Genomic DNA, 23,292 nt, shown 5'->3' with positions numbered 1-23,292 from the left:
GTCCTAACAGGTCTATTCAGAGCCCCCCACCCCCAAATAAGATATTTTCAAGGAAATAATGGTAGCATCTGTATATGTTTGTTACCGGCATATATGTGTACACTTTTGAGAGCAAGCAACAGAATTTCATTTTTAATGTGTTCCAGTGTGCCCACAGTAAAAAATGACCAAAAAGATGACAATAAAAATTATCTATCTATGTAAGAGTCTGGTTCTATCCACTCAGTAGTGACAGTTGTCCCAAAAGGTGAATGCAACTGGAGTTGGTTATTTGAATGGTAAAACAAGAACCAGTAGGGTCCAGAATGAATGGATTCTGAATGAACATAGGTCAAATACAAAAGTCAGCAGTCAATACAAAAGAAATATTTTCTTATAAAGAAAATGAATGAGGACTGAATAGCAAATTGAAAGTGTAAAGGAAAAGTGAATGGGTAAAGACTGGAAGGGGACAACTGGAAAAAAACTTGATTGGATAGAATTGATAAAATCCTCAAAGAGGTTCAACAGGCAATATATGAAGTGTATGTCCATATGAGAGAGCAAGGATAATTTGCAAGAATAGAAGGGTATGGAGTGGGGTTGGTATGAACTAGATTGTGCTTTGCTTTACTCTGCTTCTCTCCGAGCCTTTGTCATATAGACCATTCCTGCATTTTACATAGTTTACCTCAAAAGGGATAACAAAACAGGAGTGCACATATGATGCACTAGGTCTGCAAGTACCAAATGCAGAAATACACCTGCAGGAGAGTTATGTCTCCACGCCATTTCGTACCGCCCCGCCCCACCCCACCCCACCCCACCCTCATCTCTTTGACCATTGTCAACCACCAAATGATGGACTGAAATGGAGCGTGGTCGATTTCCACGCCACGCTACTCTAAAACATAGTGGGTTAATTCACTATTTAATGGGTGGCTGGAACAGGGCTTATTCTCAGGGGAAAAAACATATTCAAGTCTGTTGCCTCCTTAACTAAGAGCAATGGCGGATTTCGCCCTAAGAGAAAAACCCATACTGTACTGCACACCCGCACTCGGCACAGGAAGGACGACTGTTAGAGACCCTCCTGAGAGGGTCGTAACAACTGAGGATGCGCAAAGCCGAGAGGGGCTGAGAGCCGGCGGGCGAGGAGTAAATTGACACTCCGCATGCGCAATCCTGAAAGCTCGCAAACATGAATCCTGCCCTTCGCCTGCCGCAGTCAATAGGAGAGGGCGGAGGTTAGTAACTGCGCTTGCGCCACTCTGTCAGAGGCCGCGCAGCTGCGAGGGTGGGGCTAGGTCGTTTTCACGGGTTGAGGTGCTTGACGCTCTGGGGTTGCCAGGGTGACGGGAATACAACATGGCGCGCTAACAAGTTCTGTCGTGGGGAGGGGGTCTGGCGGTTCAGAGAGGACCCGTGCCCTCGCCCCCCCCTCCCCACCCTTGACCTGGCGGGAACCTGCGGGAGAGGCGGGCTCGGAGGATGAACAGTAAGGGAGGAGGCGCAGTGGTGGTTCGCGGCACGTGGTGGAAATAGGTCGGAAACGGCGCGCGGGGAGACGACGCCTTGGGGAAGGGGGGGGGCGTGCGTAGAATTTCTGTTGAGGAAACGTGGGGGAGGGGAGACGCCGCAATCCCTTCCTTTCTCATAAATGGGGCGTCTACTCGGAGAGGGAAAGAGAGAAGCAGCCTTTAGCACTTGGCATATTTGGTTGGGTTCGTTGACTGTGTGGAGATTCCACCAGAGCGTCCTGTTGGGATTGGGGCCAAGGACCTGCAGTCGAGGCCACGGGGTTGGGGCCCCTGGTTGGACAGAAGCGTTACGAATTCGCCTGCCCTACTCCTGCCGCTATTGCACCCGGCGGGAGGGATTTCACAGGGAGGTGCCAAGTATGGCAGAGCGGCCCCCGGCGGGTCTTGGAATCGTAGCATGGAACCCCCTGAGCTGGGCAAAAACGAGCTCCGTAACCGTGGCTGACCCGCTCCAGCCACTCTTGATAGGGGCTTCTATCTGGCTCCAAACAGTAAGAAGTGTGTCGATGTGTTTTTAGGGTTTTGCATTTTTCTTTCAGTTCTTTACATAATACAGCTTATCTCAAAAGGGATAACCAAATAGGAGTGTACAGTGTCCTTCGGCCTTTCCCAAACCAAGCTTGAATGGATAATTACTGTTATCATCTCTGCTCCAAGACATTTTAGACAACATGGTGAACTGGATGAAATGGTCCTCAAGCCACAGTAAATGTGCAGACTGAATTCCACCCTAAGCACTCTTCCCATGTTACTAGCCAAGACGTTCAGTTTGTCTTCTTTTTGCAAGCTTCTTCTTTGGGCATAGTTTTCACTGAACTCAGAAATGGAAAGGAAGCACTGGGTTGTTAGAATCCGTTCCTTAAAGCTGAACAAGGAAATCCTTTGAGGGCTAGAGGCTGTTTAGAGGCAGTAAGAACTACAGCAGATAGAATGATATTCTTAAAACAGGAAATATATAGCTTTTGGGTGGATGTGAAATTTCAGGAGGGTGTCTTGGGAGGTTCTGTTCATTAGATGCAAACAATCTATTTTAAGGAATGTGTTATTGTTTTCATTTCTTGTCTCAAAAATGCACCATCAGTTTTCAGTAACTGCAGTCAGGGGCTTTTATTGTTTTTATCCTGCCAATATCTGTCTTGTCAATCTGTGTATGTATATTAGCTCAAGATGGTCTCCTGTTTTCCCCACAAACATTAAAATGGTTTTGGAGGCCACATGTTGCCCTTTCTTGCTCTAATAGTTTATTCATATCTGTAAAAACAAGTAGAAGCTAGCAACTTTAGAGGAATCCTATCAGTTAAAGTACATGTTTCTGTACACTGTGTATAAATTTCTGCAACAGTTTTTAATATCCTATTATAGAATTTGAAATAGCCTGACTAGGAAAAATCTCTGCTTTAAATCTGTTGGACAGGTGATTAATGGTCTCTCATACATATACATACACTAATGTGAAAATGATCACATGCATAGATGTTAAGATCAGACATCCAGCCCTTGGTTATCAATGAGACCAAGTGGAGCAAGTGGCTAGTTTTAAGTTTCTGGGTGTTATCATAAAAGAGGACCTGACCTGGGGCGCTCACGTTGCAGCACTGGTCAAAAGGGCCCTGCAGAGATTATACTACCTGAGACTTCTTAGGGAACAACTGAATGAAAAACTGTTGGTGACCTCCTACCGCTGCACCAAAGAGAATATTTTAACTTACTATACCTGTGTATGGTTTGCCAATTGCACAGTGGCAGATAGGACAGCACTCCAGAGGATCAAAGTCATTGCCCAGAGGATCATTGGTTGCCCTCTCCCCTCTTTGGAAGGGCTACCTTAAGAAAGTTCAAAACATTCTTAAAGATCCATCTCATTACTGATCCCCTTTTTTGAACTATTACCATCTGACAGACAGTACAGGACAATAAAAACAAGGACAAATAGGCTGAAAAACAGCTTCTATCCCCGAGCAGTAACTATATTGAATTCTACTGTTTAGTGCAATATTAATGCAATATCAGGGGGTTTTCAATTCAATGTATAGAATGTTAAGGATGTGTATTTTTGTTTCATTTTTTATGTATAATATACACTGAAGATGGCATTTAAATTTGTTGTACAATGTTGTGCAATGCCAAAATAAAGTAAACTAACTAAGCAAATGTTAAGGCAGTGATGTAGAAATAAGGGGTAGAGTAATCTTTTTATAGTTATAATTTATATAATCTATAAATAAAATAATTTATATTTATATTAATTGAATAAAATAAAGGATAAAAGTATACACAAATAAATCATAGGCACCACTGGAATAATCTGTTTAGGCCAAGTCTTCTTCTTGTGTAGTGCATTCCCTGACAGATAGTTGCCCAGCCTGCAATTTGATACATTCAATAAAAATCAACCTTGTTTTAATAATTGGTACTTGAGCTTCTTTTGTAATAAGCTCCTGATAGTCAGAAATTACTTTCATATTCCCCATTGTCTTTTCTCAAAACTAAACATATCCAATTCCCTCAGTCTCTTATAAAACTTAAGTTCCCAGTTCCAATGATAAATCATTTTTCTGAAATAGGAAAAAGCAGGTGGTTTATATTACCATAGGAGAGATAGTAGAGGTGATGTGATAGTGCTGTATATCGCTTGTAAGAATGGTAAATAAACTAGATTCAGTGCCTGGAATAATAGAGGTATATAGGCAAGCTATGAAATTTCATTTTAACATATGCCGTTTAGTGTATATTCAAAGTGACAATAAAGTTATTCTAATCTAATGTTAAGATCATCGGTCCATAGGCAGCTCTTTGAAATGTTTAGGCTTGCTTCTGCCCTCAATCACTGAAAATCTGCATCTTTAATTTCCGAGTTATGTTGAGATAGGAAACAAACAAAATTGGAGTAAGCCTTCATCTATATGTTTGTCTGTGTACACAAGTAAAAACATCTAGTAACCACCCAAAGCCTGGAAAATGTAGAAAATATGGCTCCATCCACTTCTTTGATAGACAGTAATACTGGAAAGTTTGTGAATCCTTTCAAAATTTCAACATATCTGCATAAATATATCTAAAATATGATCTGTTCCCACAAATCCTAAAACTAGATGGAAAATTCAGTTAAACAAATGAATCAAAAACATTGAGGAAAAATTGATCCAAAGCTATATATTTGCACATGGTAAAAGTATATAAACTGCTAAAATTATCAGTTGATTTGAAGGAGTAATTAGAAAAAGTTTTCAAAGAGTTTGGACTTTACCAATTATTGTTAAATGTATTGTTTAGAAATGGGAAATTCAACACCATTATTACCCTCCCCAGAAATGATTGACAAGCAAGAGCAAGGTGTATAATCCTCCATGAGGTCTCAGCCCCAGGAAAATATCTAAGGCTTCTCTTGTATTGGTGAATGCCAGCATTCATGAGACCACCATTAAGAGAACATTAACAACAATACTGAATATGGCAGGATTGCAAAAAGAAAACCGCTACATCCCAAAACAATATTGTTGCCAAGGTTCAGTTTGCGAAAGACCACATGGCTTTTGAAAGAATGTTCTCTGGATGGATGAGAGCTTTTAGGTTTGAATGAAAAGCATATTTGCTGAAAAGAATATACTACATTTCAGCATAAGACCATCCCATCTGTTAGAGATGGTGGGGGCAATATATTTTGAGCTTGCTTTGCTCTCTCTGGACCATGGCAGCTTGTCATCATGGAACTATGAATTTTGAATTACACCAGCAAATTCTACAGGAAAAGGTCAGAGTATCTGTAAACTGAAGCTCAAGAAAAAGTACAGATATAGAAAGTCTCTATAACCCTGTTAAAATGCCAGGTTTCTAAAATGTAAAAAACATCAGACCAAGAGAAATCACTTCAGAATTCTTTCCACCTTTAATATCATATAATATGTAAGCTGTACAATTCAGTTGAAAAACAAACTAAATCTTTTTTGGGGAGAATCACAATAAAACCTTTAAACTAATACTTTGTTAAAGCACCTTTTGATTTTTATGACAGCATTCCGTCTTTTGAGGTAGGAGCCTATCAGCATGGCACATCTTGCCTGGAGATCTTTGCCTACTCTTCCTTGCAAAAGTGCTCCAGATCTGTCAGACTGTGAGGGCATGTCCTGTGCACACCCTCTTCAGGCCACCCTATGGATTTTCACTTGGATTGAGATCCGGACTCTGGTTGGGCCATTCCAAAACTTTGATCTTCTTCTGGTATTTGATTTTTCTTTTGTTGATTTGGAGGTATGCTTTGGGTCATTATATTAAAAGGTGAAATCTTCAGCATTTTAGCAGAGGCCTGAAGGTTTTAACAGGGGTATGTAGACTTCCTAGATCCACTGTAGGTCATATAGCAAGACAACAACTCCAAACATATGACAAAAAATGGTTGAAGCAAAAGTTTTGAATGGGCAAGAAAAGTCTGACTTTAATCCTATAAAAATACAGTGGAAGGACCTGAAGCAGACATCTCATGCAAGGAAACCCACCAACCTCCCTGAGTTGAAGATGTTGTATAAGGAGGAATGGCCTAAAATCCCCCCAAGCTGTTGTTCAAGATTCATCAAAAAATATTGTTTCTGTCCAAAGCAGGCACACCAGTTACTGAAAGCATAGTTTCACATATTTTTGCCACACACAAATATGTAATTTTGGATCATTTCTTTCAATAAATAAATGAACAAGCATAATGTTTTGAGTCATTTGTTTAATTAGATCCCTTTATCTGGCTTTAGGTCTCTTTCTCTCCCCCCCCCCCCCCCCCGGTGTGTGTATTTGCATTCTATAGTTTTACATAGCAGGACATAGTAAAAATCATCTGGTCCTTAGCAGTTTTTAAAAGTAAGTAAAATACAACCTCATATGAAGAACACCACATTACATATTACATTGTGTCACTTATTTTACAAAGAGAAAGCCAAAATTAAGAATCCATGTGTGGAAAACTAAATATACCTTTATGATTCAATAGCTTGTAGAACCATCTTTAGCAGCAATAACTTGAAGTAATGGTTTTCTTATGACTGTATCAGTCTCACATCATTGTGGAGAAATTTTGGCCCACTCTTATTTACAACTTTGCTTGAATTCACTGCTGTTTATGGGCACTTGTTTATGCCCAGCTCTCTTGAAATCCTGCCATAGCATTTTGGTTGAGTTGAGGTGCATTATGACCGGATATCTCCACTTTGGTCTCGTATGTCTAAAGGACAATGTACCAGAAATCTTATGATTTGTTCAGATACAACTTTGGAAACCTAAGCCGTGCTACCTTGTTCTTTTTAGAGAGAAGAGGCTTTCTCCTGGCAATGCTTCCAAATAAACCATACTTGTTCAGTCTTTTCTAATTGTACTGTCACGAACATTAACATTTAACATGCTAACTAAGACCTATAGAGCAGCGTTGACAAACCTTTTTGACACCAAGTGCGAGTGCGCATACCGGAAACTGGAAGAGCAGTTGCCTGGTGCGCATGTGTGTGCTGCCCATCATGACTTCTGGTTTCTGGCGGCATGCACTTGCAAAGACCAGCTGACATGCACACCGAAAACCTTAAGATCATCTTCCTGGCGGAAACACATGCAGGAGCACTGGAAACTGGAAGAGCAGCCACCCAGCACGCATGCACGCGTTAGGGAAATTATCTTCCAATTTCTGGAGCACGCAAGAGCCGAGGTGGCGCAGTGGTTAAATGCAGCACTGCAGGCTACTTCAGCTGACTGCAGTTCTGCAGTTCTGCTGTTCAAATCTCACCGGCTCAGGGTTGACTCAGCCTTCCATCCTTCCGAGGTGGGTAAAATGAGGACCCGGATTGTTGTTGGGGGCAATATGCTGACTCTGTAAACCGCTTAGAGAGGGCTGAAAGCCCTATGAAGCGGTATATAAGTCTAACTGCTATTGCTATTGGCCAGCTGGTCTTCATGTGCACATTGCACCAGAAACAAAGACAAGGTGGCTGGCACGCACCAGAAATCGGAAGATCATCTCGGCATGTGTATGCACACCAGGTGGCTGTTCTTCCAGTTTCCGGTGCTCCTGTGCACATGAAGACCAGCTGGCCGGCATGCCAGCACTCAGAAGAGCAATGGGCGAGGGGTTAGGTGCCCGGAGAGATGGCTTTGCGTGCACTTCCAGCACGCACACCATAGGTTCACCACCATGGCTATAGTCTGAAATGTAACTCTTGGCTTTTTTGCAGTTTCTCTGAATATTGCAGAGGTTAACCTTGGGGTGAATTCACTGGAGCATTCAATCCTAGGAAGATTGGCAACTGTCTTGAATTTTCTACTTGCGAATAATCTTCCTCACTGTAAAATGATGGACTTTAAATTGTTTGGAAATTGACTTTTAGTGTTCCCCAGATAGATGGGCAGCAACAATTGCTTCTCTAAAATAATTGCTGATGTCTTTCCACTTTGGCATTATGTTAACACAAACCTCGATGCTGGAGACTAGTAAAACTCCTAAAATAGGGCTGTCAAACTCCCAGCCTGTGGGTTGGATGTGTCATGTGCTGGCCATGCCCACGCCCAGCTTAGTGAAGTGGAAAAAAGTACCGATATGTCACATGACGCCACTGTGACGATGTAAGTTTGACACCCCTGTCTTAAAACCTTGTTTTTTATAGAGGTATTCACACTTGCTGATGATCAATTGATCAGGAGCACTTGATTAACAGTACCTGGCTGCTACTTAGCCTCTTCATACCTGTGGAAGCAGTAAGGGTGTACAGATAGTCCTCAAGTTATGATCACAACTGAGCCTAAAATTTATGTTGCTAAGTGAAACATTTGTTGAGTTTGTCACATTTTATGACTTTTCTTGCCACATTTGTTAAGTGAATCACTGCTGTTGTTAAATTAGTAACACTGTTGTTAAGTGAATGTGGTTTCCCCATTGACTTTGATTGTCAGGTCACACAAGGTGATCACATGCCCTCAGGATACTGTAACCATCAAAAATGTGGATCAGTTGTCAAGCATCCAAATGTAATCACATGAAAAAATGATCATGTCACTTTTTTTAGTGCTGTTGTAACTATTAAGTCCCTAAGTGAACTGTTGTAAGTTGTGGACTACCTGTAATTAGTTTTTCACACATAGCCTCTCTATTTTGGCTGTAAAATAAATAACATAATGTAATATGTCATGTGCTGTTCATCTGAGGTTGTATTTACCTACTTTTAAGAATTGCTAAGGACCAGATGATTTTTTACTATGCCCTGATACATAAAACCATACAACTCAAAGAGGGTGTACTTTCTTTTTCACATGACCGTACATATGAGTATTTAACTGTGTATACTATGAACACAGTCTTTTGTTTCCTTTTCATTTCAACTCTTCATATAGGAAAAAAATTGTATCAACAAAACAAATTCCTTTCTATTATACAATAGCTGACTTTATCATAGACAAATATTGTGGTTGAATAAAAATGAGGAATTCAAATCATAAACACTGGATGTTTTACATAAAGTAAGTTGTAAGTTGGACTAAAAATCTTCCAAGGTTGTTTCCAACCCTTTGATTATATGATACTATAAACAAATCATAAATGAAGTTTCCTTCACTGTAGAATATGATACCTTTTTTTAAACATGAAACATGACAATGGTTATGGGAAAGTCTTATTTAATATGATGAGTTACTAGTACAATTATATTGGAAATGCTTCTCTTTACAGCTAGATGCAGTCTGAAGAAGTTAATTTTCACAGAAGTTAGGCAATGGAGAATTCTAGGAAGTGCTGTAGAAGTGATATGTATGGGAGAAGACAAATTTTAGAGCAGAAAGGTATATACAAAAAATAGTCAGAATTGGGTGAGTTTCCAGATGTATAATAACTCAGCAGAAAAGTTTTTAAAAAAGCGAACGAGTGAGGGATCAATGTATCTGGACAAATATTGTTTGTGGGCCTATATCACATAGATTAGTTTGATTCATAAGTTATTCTTGTTCATATAGAATAACATTAGAATTAAGCTCTTCAAATTTACATGCTTGGAACATTATGACATGATAATTAATAATGCCCTAAGAAATGGTAAATTGTAAGTATAAAAACATTCCATTTTAATGATGGTATTGATATTATTTAAGCACAATAACAGTAATATATATACACAGTTCGCTCATATGACACTTTTGCGCATGCGCAGAAGCGTACAGGCAGGTGGGCAGAACCTACCGTCGCCACTATTACTGGTTCACCCGATCCGGGTCGAACCAGGAGCAACCCACCTCTGCGCAAGACCATAAGTATGTGAGATGTAGTTGATGAAAAAAACGCTTAAATGTTATTTTAGCAAACACAAATAGAATTTCTCATATAATTCTCAATAAATTGCACTGGTATAATCCTTTTCCAGTGCAGAGATGTGAACCTTAATTTAAACAACTACAGTGACAATATGGGAAGACATACAGTATATCTGGTGAGGAAACAAGTTTGCTGTTAGAATAAGTAAACTACAATTATGAACATGTTTGATGAAGCAGAATTTAAATATATAAATTTACCTTTTAGTTTATTGTCCCAATGTAATTTTTTTAGAATACAAAACAATTGGTAAAATTGGAGAGGGAACATTTTCTGATGTTCTGAAGGTACAGAGTCTAAACAATGGACGTTGCTATGCTTGTAAACAAATGAAACAGCATTTTGAAAGGTAAAGTCTGATTCTTTTCCATTTTAATTTCTTGTTTAGCTTCAGTATATAAATATTTTGTTTAAATCTCCATTGTCAAAAGTTGATTTAAAACAAATATTTTTTGTAAATGTGTATGTAAAATCTAGCTGCCTTTGGACATCAAGATTGTTTTTCCTGACATGTCTTATTGGCCTTAAGTAATGTGTGTTCAAACTAGTAATTCTTGATGCTAGCATACCCTACAGTGCAGAGCAAATACAGCATTTGAAATTTCCTTCTCAAGAGCTCATAATGTTTCAATGACAGGGAAGTGTGTACTATACCATTTTATATGCCACTATGTAAGAAAACATGGCATTTTGCAAGTAGTATCTCATACAGTACTCATACAGAAGAGAGCCATGAAATGTCACACCGCACCCAGGCATCTGGCAACATGCTGCAAGAGACTATTATACCCTATGCTTTGTGGGATTCAGGAAAATATATGCAACGATGTGTAAATGATAGTTGTTTATTTTTCATCTAATCTTTTCTACTAGCATTGACCATGTGAATAACCTGAGAGAAATTCAAGCATTAAGGCGATTGAATCCACATCCAAATATCCTTACATTGCATGAAGTGATTTTGTAAGTCATGCATGCTTTTTAAATTCCCATTCTGTACCGTTCATATTGATATTTTATAGAAGTATTCAATTACTATTATCAAGCAAATCTCATTCTAATTATTTTGAAAGAGGAACCTTTCACTATAGAATGATGAGATTTTGTCATTTCCTGCACCTTTTCTCAAGTTGACAGCAAGTAGGGAGTAGGTTGTGTGGACTACTTAACTTTGGAACTTAATATGAATTTATGTAGTCATTGAGCCATCATTTTGTTCTATTGACAGCATGTGACATACATCAATCTCAGGACTGGTCTGGCAATCTATAAAAATCACCTTAGTTTTAGTCTATGTTCATAATTGGCCTCTGACAATACTAATGGTATCGAGGCAGAAAAACAAGAAAAATGCAGGGGCTCAAGAATTGAAGTGTTTAAATGGCAATATGTAGAATCCAATCTCATTCCCGTAGGTACTGATTTGAGATTTTTGCAGTGGGGGATTACTTGAGGATGACACATATTCTGTTCATTATGTCCTATGAAAAATCATATCTGGTCACCTGCCTAATGGAGATGATCAGTTGATAATAAGGAATATTCTGAACATGCTAAATGTATTTTGTTATTATGAAAAAGAAATCTCACAATCCTCAAAAATCCTCACTACACATTTTGCCAGACAACTGTTCTATTTAACCATTTCTGAAGAGAGAAAATATAATATAGATATTTTTATTTTAAAAAAGATAAATTTTTGAAGGCACATAATACCAAGGTTCAGTGACTTCTGTGGCAGCAGGTGGGGGGGAGGAGAACAAAAGCAACACTGAGACAAACCCTTGGCCCTTTTGTATATATGTCACATTGTTGCATGCATATTCAAAAGGAGCAGATCTTGTGGAACTGCTTTCATCATTTTGATAAAAGCAACAGAATCTTGCAGATGTCTATATCCAGTTCTCAGGGAGAAAGTCTTTCATAGAGCAAGGTAATTTCCTCTTCTATTGCAGAAAATTGTAGTTCACTAACAGCAAGTAGAATTGTATCAGGTTTAATTTTGACTTGTCCAGTTACAGTTATTTGTCAAGTTCCAGAGCTCAGAAAGATCCCCATCTGTGACCACAGAATTGGTCAAGATGGATTATGATCTGATGTTATAAGGCATATCTGTCTGTTCATAAGTTATTCTGTTGCTTACTTAAAATCTAACTATAGCTGATTGTGTCAGGCAAAAAAAAAAGTTAATGTTTTGCTTTTTAAATAATGTTGGTTCTAATTAAATAAAATATATGCAGGTACAGCATGGATTTACTTTTGATTATCATGTACATAAGGATGAGCAATTTGTAAATCAAGTGCAATTATCCCCATTATTACTATCATGCTGATAAAGAGGGATGATTTTCCTCCCCACAATTGTCATTCAGTAGTCCATTTATTAGACATTTTTTTGACTGATTGAGCAGTGTAGCAAAGCTGCATGAGTATGAATTTCCAGGAAACCCTTGTTGTCTAGAACATTTGATTTCTGATTTTCTGTAAAACAAATGCTAGGGAAGTTGGTAAACAATTTTAATGAGGAAGATGATTTTTAAAGATAGTCATCCTTATAAGCCTTCTCCTATATAATATTTTTCAGAATCATGAAAGATGAGATTGCGAAATGAACTTGATTTTCCCTTTCTTCTTCAGAAATTTTGAGTCAGTATGCATGATAAAAAGCTTGCTCATCTCTAGAATGGCATTACTGCTCTATTTAACGTACACTGCTTCTTCCGTGCATATGTAAAAACTAATGAAAAATACAGAAAACTAATAATAGTAGAACCACTTTTAAAAAAATAATTGAGAAATCTGTCCCATTCTTTAAGTGCTTATACAACTTATTCTTCTTTCATATAATTCCATTAAAATCCACTTTTTAGTGACAAGAAAGCTGGTGCTGTTGCATTAATATGTGAACTTATGGACATGAATATTTATGAATTGATCAAAGGTATGTAGCATGTACAATAAAATGTCTCAAGCAATTTTTTTCACAAGTGAGACAGATGCATGTTTAGTTTAACCAAATATTAAGCAAGACTCTGTTGCGTGTTTAAAAAAGATGTGTTTTACTTGCAGTTATGGAAAAACCTTCAGAATAGGGTGGATGTACATAGAATCTCTTTCTGGTGGCAGTTGATCTCCTTCAGAATAAGTTAAGGCAGAGAGAGGCTTTGGAATATAGGGAAAGTATCTCCATAATTATATATATTGAAAGAGAATGTTATCCTAAAGAGGGGCCAGTCTGCAAGAAAATTTAAGAAGGAGAACATAGTTCATTAATCACTGCATATATTTGCTGTATTAAGAATTGTTAAATCTATGCCCCATGTCTATCATCAACCAAAGCCAAGGCAGCATGAATAAGTCTGTCAAAGATGACAATTGTATATCAATAACTGGAAAGCTACTACTTCATTGTGATACAAAATTGCTATCTCTGTTATAGCAGTTGTATATAAAATGAGGGTTTATTCTGCTTCCAAATACTCATGATTCAAAATTAATCACTGCACGAAATATAAAAGCTTGAGTTCTGTTCTAAATTTTTCAGATTACAATAGAAAGCCATTGCAACTGATATATAACTAGTAGCATATACTCTAAAAGGCATCCTAGCCTACTGTGTTTCATATCAGTTGTGATTTGCAAATTCTTTTTAAAGGTAGCCTTATAGAGGACACATTGTAGGAATCTAACCTTAACAGTGATTAAGATATGAGTCCAGTAGCCAGTTCTGTCTTTTTAGGTGCTCTGAACAGAGCAGCTTTGAATATCCTGGCTAAGTTAGAGGACATGGTTATAGGTATAGATAAGCTATTTCATAACTAGATTTAAAAATCAGTTAGTCAAAATCATTGCAAGCTGTTTTTATACTAAAGCGATCTTTATTTTTTTTAAAAAAACCTACTAAACTTGTTTTCCAAATTTCAGGAAGGAAAAACCCATTGCCTGAAAAGAAACTAACAAATTATATGTACCAGTTATGCAAATCGCTTGATCATATACACAGGTAGGAAAGCTTTTTTCACTTATTTGCTTGCAAATAAGAGTTTGGATATTTAAATGGGCTGGAATCTGTAGACTTTCATTCATGTATCTAATGTATATAAAGATGCCATGGGCTTTGACTAGCTTTTCTTTTCTAGTTGTCACCTCTTCTCAGGAATATCTTCAGAACTTTATGGATATTTTTTGGGGGGATGGGTGCAACAACTTATATTGAAACTAAGGAGTGGGCTCGAGTACTCCCAAGGGATATGTGACTTTCTGCACCACAGCCTTAATATAAAAATACTTACCTTTCCTTTGATTTTTATCTTGATGCAGAAATGGAATATTTCACAGAGATGTGAAACCTGAAAACATATTAATAAAGGTAGGTTGTCTTTGATAATTTTAAAACAGGAGCAATATGAATGTACCAAAATTCTTATGTTTCAAAATGTTTGTTCTAGGACTGGTATTTGAATATGCATCCTATGTCTATAGGAAAAAATACATTTCAACTTTCTGATGATTAACTGTCAATTACTTGCTTTAGATCTAATGTTGTCTTGCTTTTTAGCATCAGTTTTTTTTTATTATTCATGGAAAAAATATGTTTTTGGACAAGTCAGTCATTTTTGAAACAGGCTGTAAAAAATCAAATTTGATTTTTCTTAAATAACTTGTGCTAGCAATTCTCTGAAGACTTAATGTTTAAAGATTTGATGGTAATTGAGACCAGAATTTCCATCGCTAAATGCTGCAGTTATGAAACATGACACAATGACTGGTCATTTAGCAGCAGCATCCCAGCATTCTCTTGGGCTATCATTAAGTGAGGATTTCATGTAACCATGACTTGCAACTTCCTGCCAGCTTGCACAGACAAAGTCAATGAGGAAGGAGACTGAAAGTTGCAAGTTCCAGGCAGCTTGCAAGCAGGTTGGAGGGCAGGTGAGTACTATGGATTGGGAGGAGGTTTGCTGTGGTGACTGGATTTGAGTTGGGAAGAAATTGCTACTGTGTCAGAGTAATGCATGCAGGCTGGTGTGCATTGATTTAATCACATGGCCATGGAGGTAATGTGTTCCTGGAATTTTGAGGACCAGTCATAAGTACCATTTATTCGGAGTCATTGCAACTTCAAATGGTTGCTGAATAAATGATCTTTAACAAAGAACTACCTCTATGTATGTTTATGGAGATTCTCAGTCATCCAGATTATGGTTGTTCCAAAGGTGCTTTTCCAAAAGGCAACTGGACTTTCTTGGAGGGTTTTTTTTCTTTAAAATCGTTTCCCTTCTCACGCAGAACTGAAGAAACTCCTTGCATGAGAAGTGAAACATTTTCAAAGAAAAATTAAGGAAGTCCAGTTGCCTTTTGGAAAAGCATCTGGGACTACCTACATGTTATTTTCACAATTATTCCAAAGGCTGCTTTGTGGCCAAGGATTTTTAAAAAATCAATTACAGATAATTTAGACCGCAAAAAAAAATATCAAGTCTTTTCTGTTCAAAAATAGAACAGCTGAGATGGATAAAGATTCCTTAATTTCATCTTGAAGTATTTTTTATAGCTATTTGTAAATATCATTTTAATGCCTGATCATTTGAGATGCACAAATTGTCTTATTGTAGCAAGATCTTCTCAAGCTTGGAGATTTTGGATCCTGTAGGAGCATACATTCTAAGCAGCCATATACAGAATATATTTCTACCCGCTGGTATAGGGCACCTGAATGTCTTCTTACAGATGGTTACTACACTTATAAAATGGACATCTGGAGTGCTGGCTGTGTGTTTTATGAAATTGCAAGGTAAATTATTTATCAGAAGGAAAGTGGCTAAATTAAAAAGAATAAAGAAATTCTTCTGAAGTGTAGGCGTGTGCAGATATGAGATAGTAATAGGCTGCATTATGGAAAAATACAAATATAACTTTGGTTCAACAGTGAAGCATACATGGAGAAAATTCCAGTTTAAATGTCTGCATTGCTAGTCGATGAATTGCATAATGGCACAGGGAAAGTCATTTAACACTTTGAAGATAGACTTAAATCTATCTCAATAAGAAAGATTTGGGTATTTGTCACGGTTTGCTAATTATTGTGTTCTTATCCGGCGTAGAACTTCATTGTTTTAACTGAGGGGTTTGTGATTCATCTTAACATAAATGTGTATAGTATAGCAGCCCTGCTTCTGTATATCTGGATTTAGTCAATGGTTAGAAAAATGAACATCAGCACCTTAATGCAGTGTTTCTCAACCTTGGCAACTTGAAGATGTCTGGACTTCAACTCCCAGAATTCCCCAGCCAGCAAATGCTGGCTGGGGAATTCTGGGAGTTGAAGTCCGGACATCTTCAAGTTGCCAAGGTTGAGAAACACTGCCTTAATGAATAAAGGAAAAATAATTTGAAGTTTAGATGAGAGTCCTAATGTGATATCCAGGCTTCAAGAATGGCTATATTATCTAGCCACAGACAATAGTAAACATATCTCTAAGTAGGACCCTTGAGGCAAAGCCATACCATGTGCATATTATATTGAATTTGGGGGATTATAGGCTTTAGCAACAAATAGTTCATTTCTTGCTGATGAAATATTTATGTTCTTAGGTTGCTACAGGCTGGATTGTACAGATAACATTTTTCAATAACACTTGTCCCTTTTGATGCTTTTTTCCTTTTTATTTTGAAAGATGTTATATAATACACAGGTGGGAAATGGGATTAATGATAATGTATTTGATTTTAAAAATACTATCTGCTGTAATGTTATTATTTAGTACTGAGGATGAACAGCTTTCTCATAATAAAAACAGAAGCTTGTCAGAGATTGGTATTCATCACATTCGCAATTCTTTATTGTTCCCAGTTTCCACCCGCTTTTTCCTGGATCGAATGAATTGGACCAAATATCAAAAATCCACGATATCATAGGTACCCCTCCTAAAAAGATTCTTCATAAGTTCAAACAGTAAGTATAGTTTCCCTTGATATTCATGACTGCATTTTGTTTAAGTGAGGTTGCCTAAAACTATATTAGAAGAGTGTGTTTATTACCTTACAGCTGACCATAGTCAAATCTTACAAAGCATATAGCCAGAGTCTACTTCAGTGGTGGGTTTCCATTATTTTTACTACCGGTTTATTCGTGTGCGCATGACGCTTCTGCGCATGCGCAGAAGTGACCAGCTGGGTGGCCAGAGCCTCCTGCCATCACCACTACTGGTTCACCCAATCTGGGCCAAACCGGGAACAACCCACCTCTGGTCTACTTCTCAGAATTCAGAACCACAGTCACAACCATGTTGTTTTCATGTCCTCTTTTCATAATGTATTAAGATTGTTTTATATTACTGTTCCCTTGGCGAGTGCTTCTAGCACTTTTTGCAAGTGTCATAGAATTTGAAAGCTATAGGAAGCCCCCTTTGCTATAAATTACTGTAATTTCTTCTATATATCTTTGGCGTTCAGTAAACATTCAATACACTAGAGCTTGAATTCTATTAATTTTTTGAGTCAAGCATAAATAATTTTCTTGGTAATGTGATGCAAGGGATTTCCCAGTCCTGCCTGCAGACCTGATATTTCGTATTGGTGGTTGACCCAAGTATTGAACAACTCTGTTCAGTTTTTGAAAATAAACTAAGATTATAAGTGTTGTCACTTAGTTGGGCTGCTGCTTTATAGACTTAATTAGCTTTACTGAATAACTTTTTAAGGGATGTTTATTATTAAATGTTCCTCTTATCCCAGTTCAACAGTTATCACCTGCATGCATAGAAGCAAATTTTAAAATTTCTTTTGACTTCCCATGTTGAAGTGAGGATAGTATCAAATGGATTTAAAGAAAACCACTGTGATGTCATGGCACCATAATACCAGTTGGCCCAATCATATTTGTGTTCTAAATTTGAGAAGCATTAAATTGTAATCATTTCATAACGTAGTCATACACATGTAATTTGCCCTATATGACTGACTACAGGGGCAAATAATGTTTTGAAACTGAAACTTCTATTTTAATTTCTTTTGTATTCTTTCAGTAAGAATAAGGCTGACTCTGTTGACAGGAATCCATTTTCTTCACTGGATTTATGCAGGTCAAGAGTGATGAGTTTTGATTTCCCCACAAGAAAAGGAAAAGGAATTTCTCCATTTATCCCTAACTTGTCCAATAAGAGCCTGACACTTATGTATGCAATGATACAGTATGATCCTGATGAGAGAATCTGTGCTCATGAAGCACTGCAACACCCTTATTTCAGAGAATTAAGGTAAGAAAATGTGAAATGATTTTGAATCAATATTCAGTTGAAAATGTATTGAGCCAGCTAAGTTTTAGAATAGCTAACCTTGACAATTCTTGATCAACTAAGCTAATAATTTTAGTTAATACTTAGGTTTCAATATTTAGTATTTGCATTTCAAGTCATTGTTTAATATGTCTAAAGGAGGGAAGTGAGTGGTTTGATTGTCTAATTGATGGAAATATTTCAAAGGTCATATATGAGATTTTATCTGACTTACTCAAAACAGGTTGGCAGAGAAACAAGCTTTAACCATACACCGAAAAATGAGATTAGTAGAAAATCCATTAGAAAAAGATTCTCTTGGCTTGCGGCGTATTTCAAAGGAGGATCAAAGGCAGGTAATCTTTAAATCAAAGACTGAGTAATAATCCTATTTAATTACTGCCGTTTTTGTTCAAACAATTACAGAACAGCTCTATGTCAATTTTGTCCTTTAATTAATCATCCTACACATGTGAAACATGTTTCAGAATTCTGGTATCTATTCTAGAATTTTTAATGAATTTTTGCTGTTTTAACTATTGGATACCTAATTGTGATTTTAAAAAGGCTTTTTAAAAATTTATACCATTATCTCTTATGCATACAATACATATATATTTAGAGTTACAACCCCCGGTATGCCCAAATATGGGAGGAAGATCACTACTTCCATTCTCTGTCCTTATCAGCACAAATACAACAAATATATATATATTTAAAGTCACAACCCCTGGTATGCCCAAATATCTTGAAATAGATATACTAGTCTCCCTTTATTTATTTATCAGCACAAATACAACACACATATATATATATGTGTGTGTGAACAGAATATATATATTTCCTGATATTTTTAGTAATTCTTCGAGGACATTCAAAATAGTGCTGGAATTAACTAGTCATATGCTTTTTCTGGAAATTATCCAATTTACATCTAGGTTTATGCAATCAATATATAATAAATTCTGGCGTGTTTGATTCTGCCAATGTCCCAGTTATTCTGGGAATATTAAGGGTATCAACAAATCTGTCCAATATTTCCCCAAGTTTATTTTAACTCATTCTCTACCCACATTCCCCCACCCCCCAAAAAAACCCAGAATCATAATTGGAGAACAAAAATTAATTATAGTACATTCCTGTATTTTGTTGCAGAATTCTAGAAACACCAGATTTAAGCTAGCAGTACAAAGTTTCTAGGATTTATCTAATTGTTTGTAAAATCTGGTGGATGTTCCTTGCCTTGTTTACACAACCAATTTCGTTGTATTTATTTTGTATAATGACAATAAAGACTATACTATACACTCAAGGATAAATTTTTATGCCAATAGAAGAATAAGAAAGGAAAGAAATTGTGTCACTCTAAAGCTTAGATGTCTTCTAAGGATAGATTCCAAGAAGACATCTTCTAAGGCTCAATTTTACAAATAAACCATCAAAGAATGTAAGCCAAACAAATATCAACTTTCAACATATAAACCTTTGAAAGTATGAAAATACTGGAATGTAACTTTTGGCTACTCTTTTAAAAATATATAGAATGTAATTGCTACCATTTAATCCTCTTCCCCTTTATTAAACTATATAAAGGCTTCCACAGGCACCATGCTTCCATATGATGAGATCATTGCAAAGGCAAGCTGCAATCTTCCTTAAGAAACATTTGAGTAAAACTTTACATATATTTGGGAGTAACTGCAGAGGTGGTAATATCTAAACCATCCTAAAACATGTCAGGTGATCAAACACTTTTAGCCTACATAACAACATTATTTTTAAAAATTGAACTTGTATTTTTATTTTAAAAGAATTTTTTTAGGCAAGCCCAGGAGAATCCACTGGGACATCATGGACTTCTCAATGCAGTTGAGTTGCCAAAACTGACAGTTCCTGCTGTAACCAACTTGACTTCTTACCCTAATCCTTCATTTCAGTCAGTTTTTACCCTCCCAGCATCCAACAGACAAGTCCAGGTTTTGCAGCCTATAACATATTTTGGGACACATCGCAAGGTAATTCTGCCTTGCTTATTAGATTACATGCTATTTTGTAAAGTAGATTATAGCCCATTTTAACTTCTATTGTCTCATTAACAGTCGGAAAAACAGAAGGAATTTAAATCTCCTATGAAACAGTACCACCTGCCTGCTCTGGAAAGACGAGGTGGAAGATTTTGAAGGATCAAAACACTCATGAGCTGTCTGGGTTTTTTAGTACAGAAATGGCAAAAGTGCCTTATCACCTCAAATGCTGCAACAAGAAGCTACAACAATCATTCTTTGGGACTTACCCTTTTTTTTACAAGTCAACAATGAAACCACCATTTTTAAAACTCAGAATGCACCTTGATTTTTTTAAAGGAGTTCCTATTTTTTTCTTTTCTTCTATGGTGATCATATATTTAATGGTATTGCACTGGCAGAAGTGAATTGCTCCAACTTTTACATTAAATGCTACATTGTTTGTGTGTGCGTGTGTATATGTATGTGTGTGTGTATGTGTGTGTATGTATGTATGTATGTATATCAGCACAAATAAAACATATATATATATATATATATATATATATATATATATATATATATATATATATATATATATATATATATATATATATATATATATATATATATATATATATATATATATATATATATATATATAATTTCATTCATTCATTTGGGGGAGGGGTTGTACATGTGACCATAGGGATAATCAGAGCCAATCTTCTTTATCATTTAGAAACTTCAAAATTTAAATATAACCTAGTATAAAAATTTGCATTCTGAAACAAATAATATAAATTAGCAGGTCTTTGTATGGATGGTGGATGAAAAACATCAGTCATTACTCAATAGTATCTTGTATGAAAAACTATAAGTAGATGTATATTGTCACACTGGCATAGTTCAATGTAGAATGTTACACATTTGTTTTGAAAAGGCCATGATGTTTGAAATTCTTGTGCTGGAGGAAATAATCCACTCTAAAGGGCATTTAAGTTAGCTTGTATAGCGGTATCAGTAAAATAAATATATTAAAGGACTAAGAAGATTTTTATAGGATTATTATGAGATCAAGTACCATGTCCTCTCCCAAACAAACTATCAAATATCATTACTCTGTAACAAGAAAAATTGATGTACTGGACTAGAGTAAAAAATATTGATACTGTATAACAGTTGCACCTTAAATAACAGCCAAATAGCAATGCTTCAATAAAGTGGCAAAAAGATAGCTAAGACTGGACGATATCTTTGAGGAGGGAAAAAGTTTGCTTAAAAGTCACAAAAAGAACACAAATGCAATATAATCCATAAAGCAAGTCCTAAAACTGCTGTATTTTTCTTCCTATATGAAGGCAATCATTTGCTTGAGGATTCAGTAATCATGATAAATTGGTTGAATGTAATCTTGCCATTATTTATATTTCTGTACAAACCAAACTATGGAAAGATTGAGATTTATTTTGAAGAATTTTCATATTATTTCACAGAATCATTCAAGTATTCAGGATAAGATTTGAAATTTAGAATTTGAACAGCATTATTTTTTGCATCTGCATTTTTGTAACTGGATGAATATTGTATTTAGTTTTAGTTGCCATGATATAAGATGTTGAGACTCTGAAGAGAAGAGCAATAAAGATGCTTAGGAGACTAGAGGCTAAAACATATGAAGAACGGTTGCAGGAATTGAGTATGTCTAATTTAATGAAAAGAAGGACTGGGGTGACATAATAGCAGTGTTTCAATATTTAAGGTGTTTCTAAAAAGCACCTGAAGGCAGGACCTCAAGCAATAGATGGAACTAAAGGAGAGAAGCAACCTAGAACTAAGGAGAAATTTTCTGACAGAACAACTAATCAGTGGAACCACTTGCCTTCAGAAGTTGTAGAGTTCCAACACTGGATGTTTTTAAGAAGAGAAATGGACAACCATTTGTCTGAAATGGTATAGGGCAGTGATGGCGAACCTTTTTCTTATGGCATGCCACAATTGTTGTGCACAATTGTTTGTCGCCCTCCCCAGTCTCTGAAGGCTTTCCTGAAGCCTAGGGAGGGCAAAAAAACAGCCCCAATGAGCCAATTGGAAGTTCGGGAACAAACTTCCGGTCGGCCCATTAGGCCTGTTTTTCACTCTCCCCAGCCTAATGGAGGCTTTCCTGAAGCTTAGGGAAGGCAAAATGGCCTCCCCTGGCCCTCTTGAAGGCCGAAAATCAGCTACCCATCGCATGGCTGGCGTGCCAGCAAATATGGCTCCGCATGCCAGCTGTTGTTACACGTGCCATAGGTTCGCCATCACGAGTATAGGGTTTCCTGCTTGAGCAGAGAGTTGGACAAGATCAGCAAGGTCCCTTCCAACCCTATTCTTCATTCCCCCCCTCAAAAAACTCTCCAGCAGGAAATTCTGAGTAAAATTCTCAAATGCAATCTGGATCTCAACATATAAATATTAAAGCAGTAGTTCCCAATCTTTCCAGCATGGCGGATTGATGGGGGGAGGGGGTGATTCTGGCCTAACGGCAGGTATGTGCATGTGCCTGCCACTTGCACAAATGGGAGTTTTTTGTGTGCCCGCACATATGTGAACACCCACCATTCACACAAGTGGAGCTTCACGCACATGCTCACCCAGTGTTTGCATGGTCTGGTTTGGAACAAGTCATGGTACTGTGCTAAACAAGGATTGGAAAATATCCTTTAAGAATGTTTATGTTCATCATGCATAAGCATTATTTCATATAGTTACTGGCTTTAGTCGTATCTAGAACATTAGAAGTTTATTCTAGGATCTTGTAATTTAAAACAAGGCACCTACGTTATTGAATAAAGTGCATCGTGATTGGATTAAAGAGTTGAAATACTATAGAATCTCTAGTCAATTTACAAACTTCTAAAATAATGATTCAGGTTATGTATTTTTTGTTTTATTGAATGAAAAGCAGCTACTTTGCCTTTAGATGTCTGAAAGCTCTCTTCAAATAGTCAAAAACATGTTTTACTCTTAAGAGCATTCAAGAAGGGAGTGCTCAAGAACAGATTTTGCCTGTTGATAGTCATGTGCAATCTCCCACAGGTGATGACAAAATATTTCTGTTTAATATCTATCCCGAAGAGGCAACACCAAGCTAAACACACCCAATATGAAGACGTCTGATTTGATAG

The 23,292-nt window shown here is 36.9% G+C and overlaps 1 protein-coding gene across 11 annotated transcripts; it reads left to right on the top strand.

Annotated features, from left to right (window-relative positions):
• Positions 1–1,306: 1,306 nt before the first annotated feature.
• On the top strand, positions 1,307–20,596 carry MOK (MOK protein kinase). 11 transcript variants are annotated; one of them, XM_087726629.1, is made up of 14 exons: positions 1,309–1,524; positions 9,211–9,320; positions 10,081–10,195; positions 10,720–10,809; positions 12,717–12,787; positions 13,771–13,849; positions 14,167–14,215; positions 14,701–14,778; positions 15,462–15,640; positions 16,700–16,801; positions 17,931–18,104; positions 18,367–18,478; positions 19,934–20,137; positions 20,222–20,596. In XM_087726629.1, exons 2-14 carry the CDS (start codon positions 9,254–9,256, stop codon positions 20,300–20,302), a joined length of 1,401 nt encoding a protein of 466 aa, XP_087582755.1. In that variant the 5' UTR covers positions 1,309–1,524; positions 9,211–9,253; the 3' UTR covers positions 20,303–20,596. The 11 variants fall into 11 exon arrangements, 10 of the variants coding, with proteins under 10 accessions (XP_087582749.1, XP_087582743.1, XP_087582706.1 ...); XR_015698229.1 differs by lacking the exon at positions 14,701–14,778 and having other exon boundaries at positions 1,307–1,524; positions 17,874–18,104; positions 18,367–18,474; XM_087726580.1 differs by lacking the exon at positions 14,701–14,778 and having other exon boundaries at positions 1,308–1,477; positions 17,874–18,104.
• The last annotated feature ends 2,696 nt before the right edge of the window (positions 20,597–23,292 follow it).

Source organism: Thamnophis sirtalis, unplaced genomic scaffold (genome assembly GCF_051295495.1).
Source record: "Thamnophis sirtalis isolate CommonGarterSnake01/CBP01778 unplaced genomic scaffold, rThaSir2_p1.2 scaffold_1, whole genome shotgun sequence".
NCBI lineage: Eukaryota > Metazoa > Chordata > Lepidosauria > Squamata > Natricidae > Thamnophis > Thamnophis sirtalis.
The sequence above is the reverse complement of the archived record's forward strand: the minus strand, read 5'-3'. Positions and strand labels throughout refer to the sequence as shown.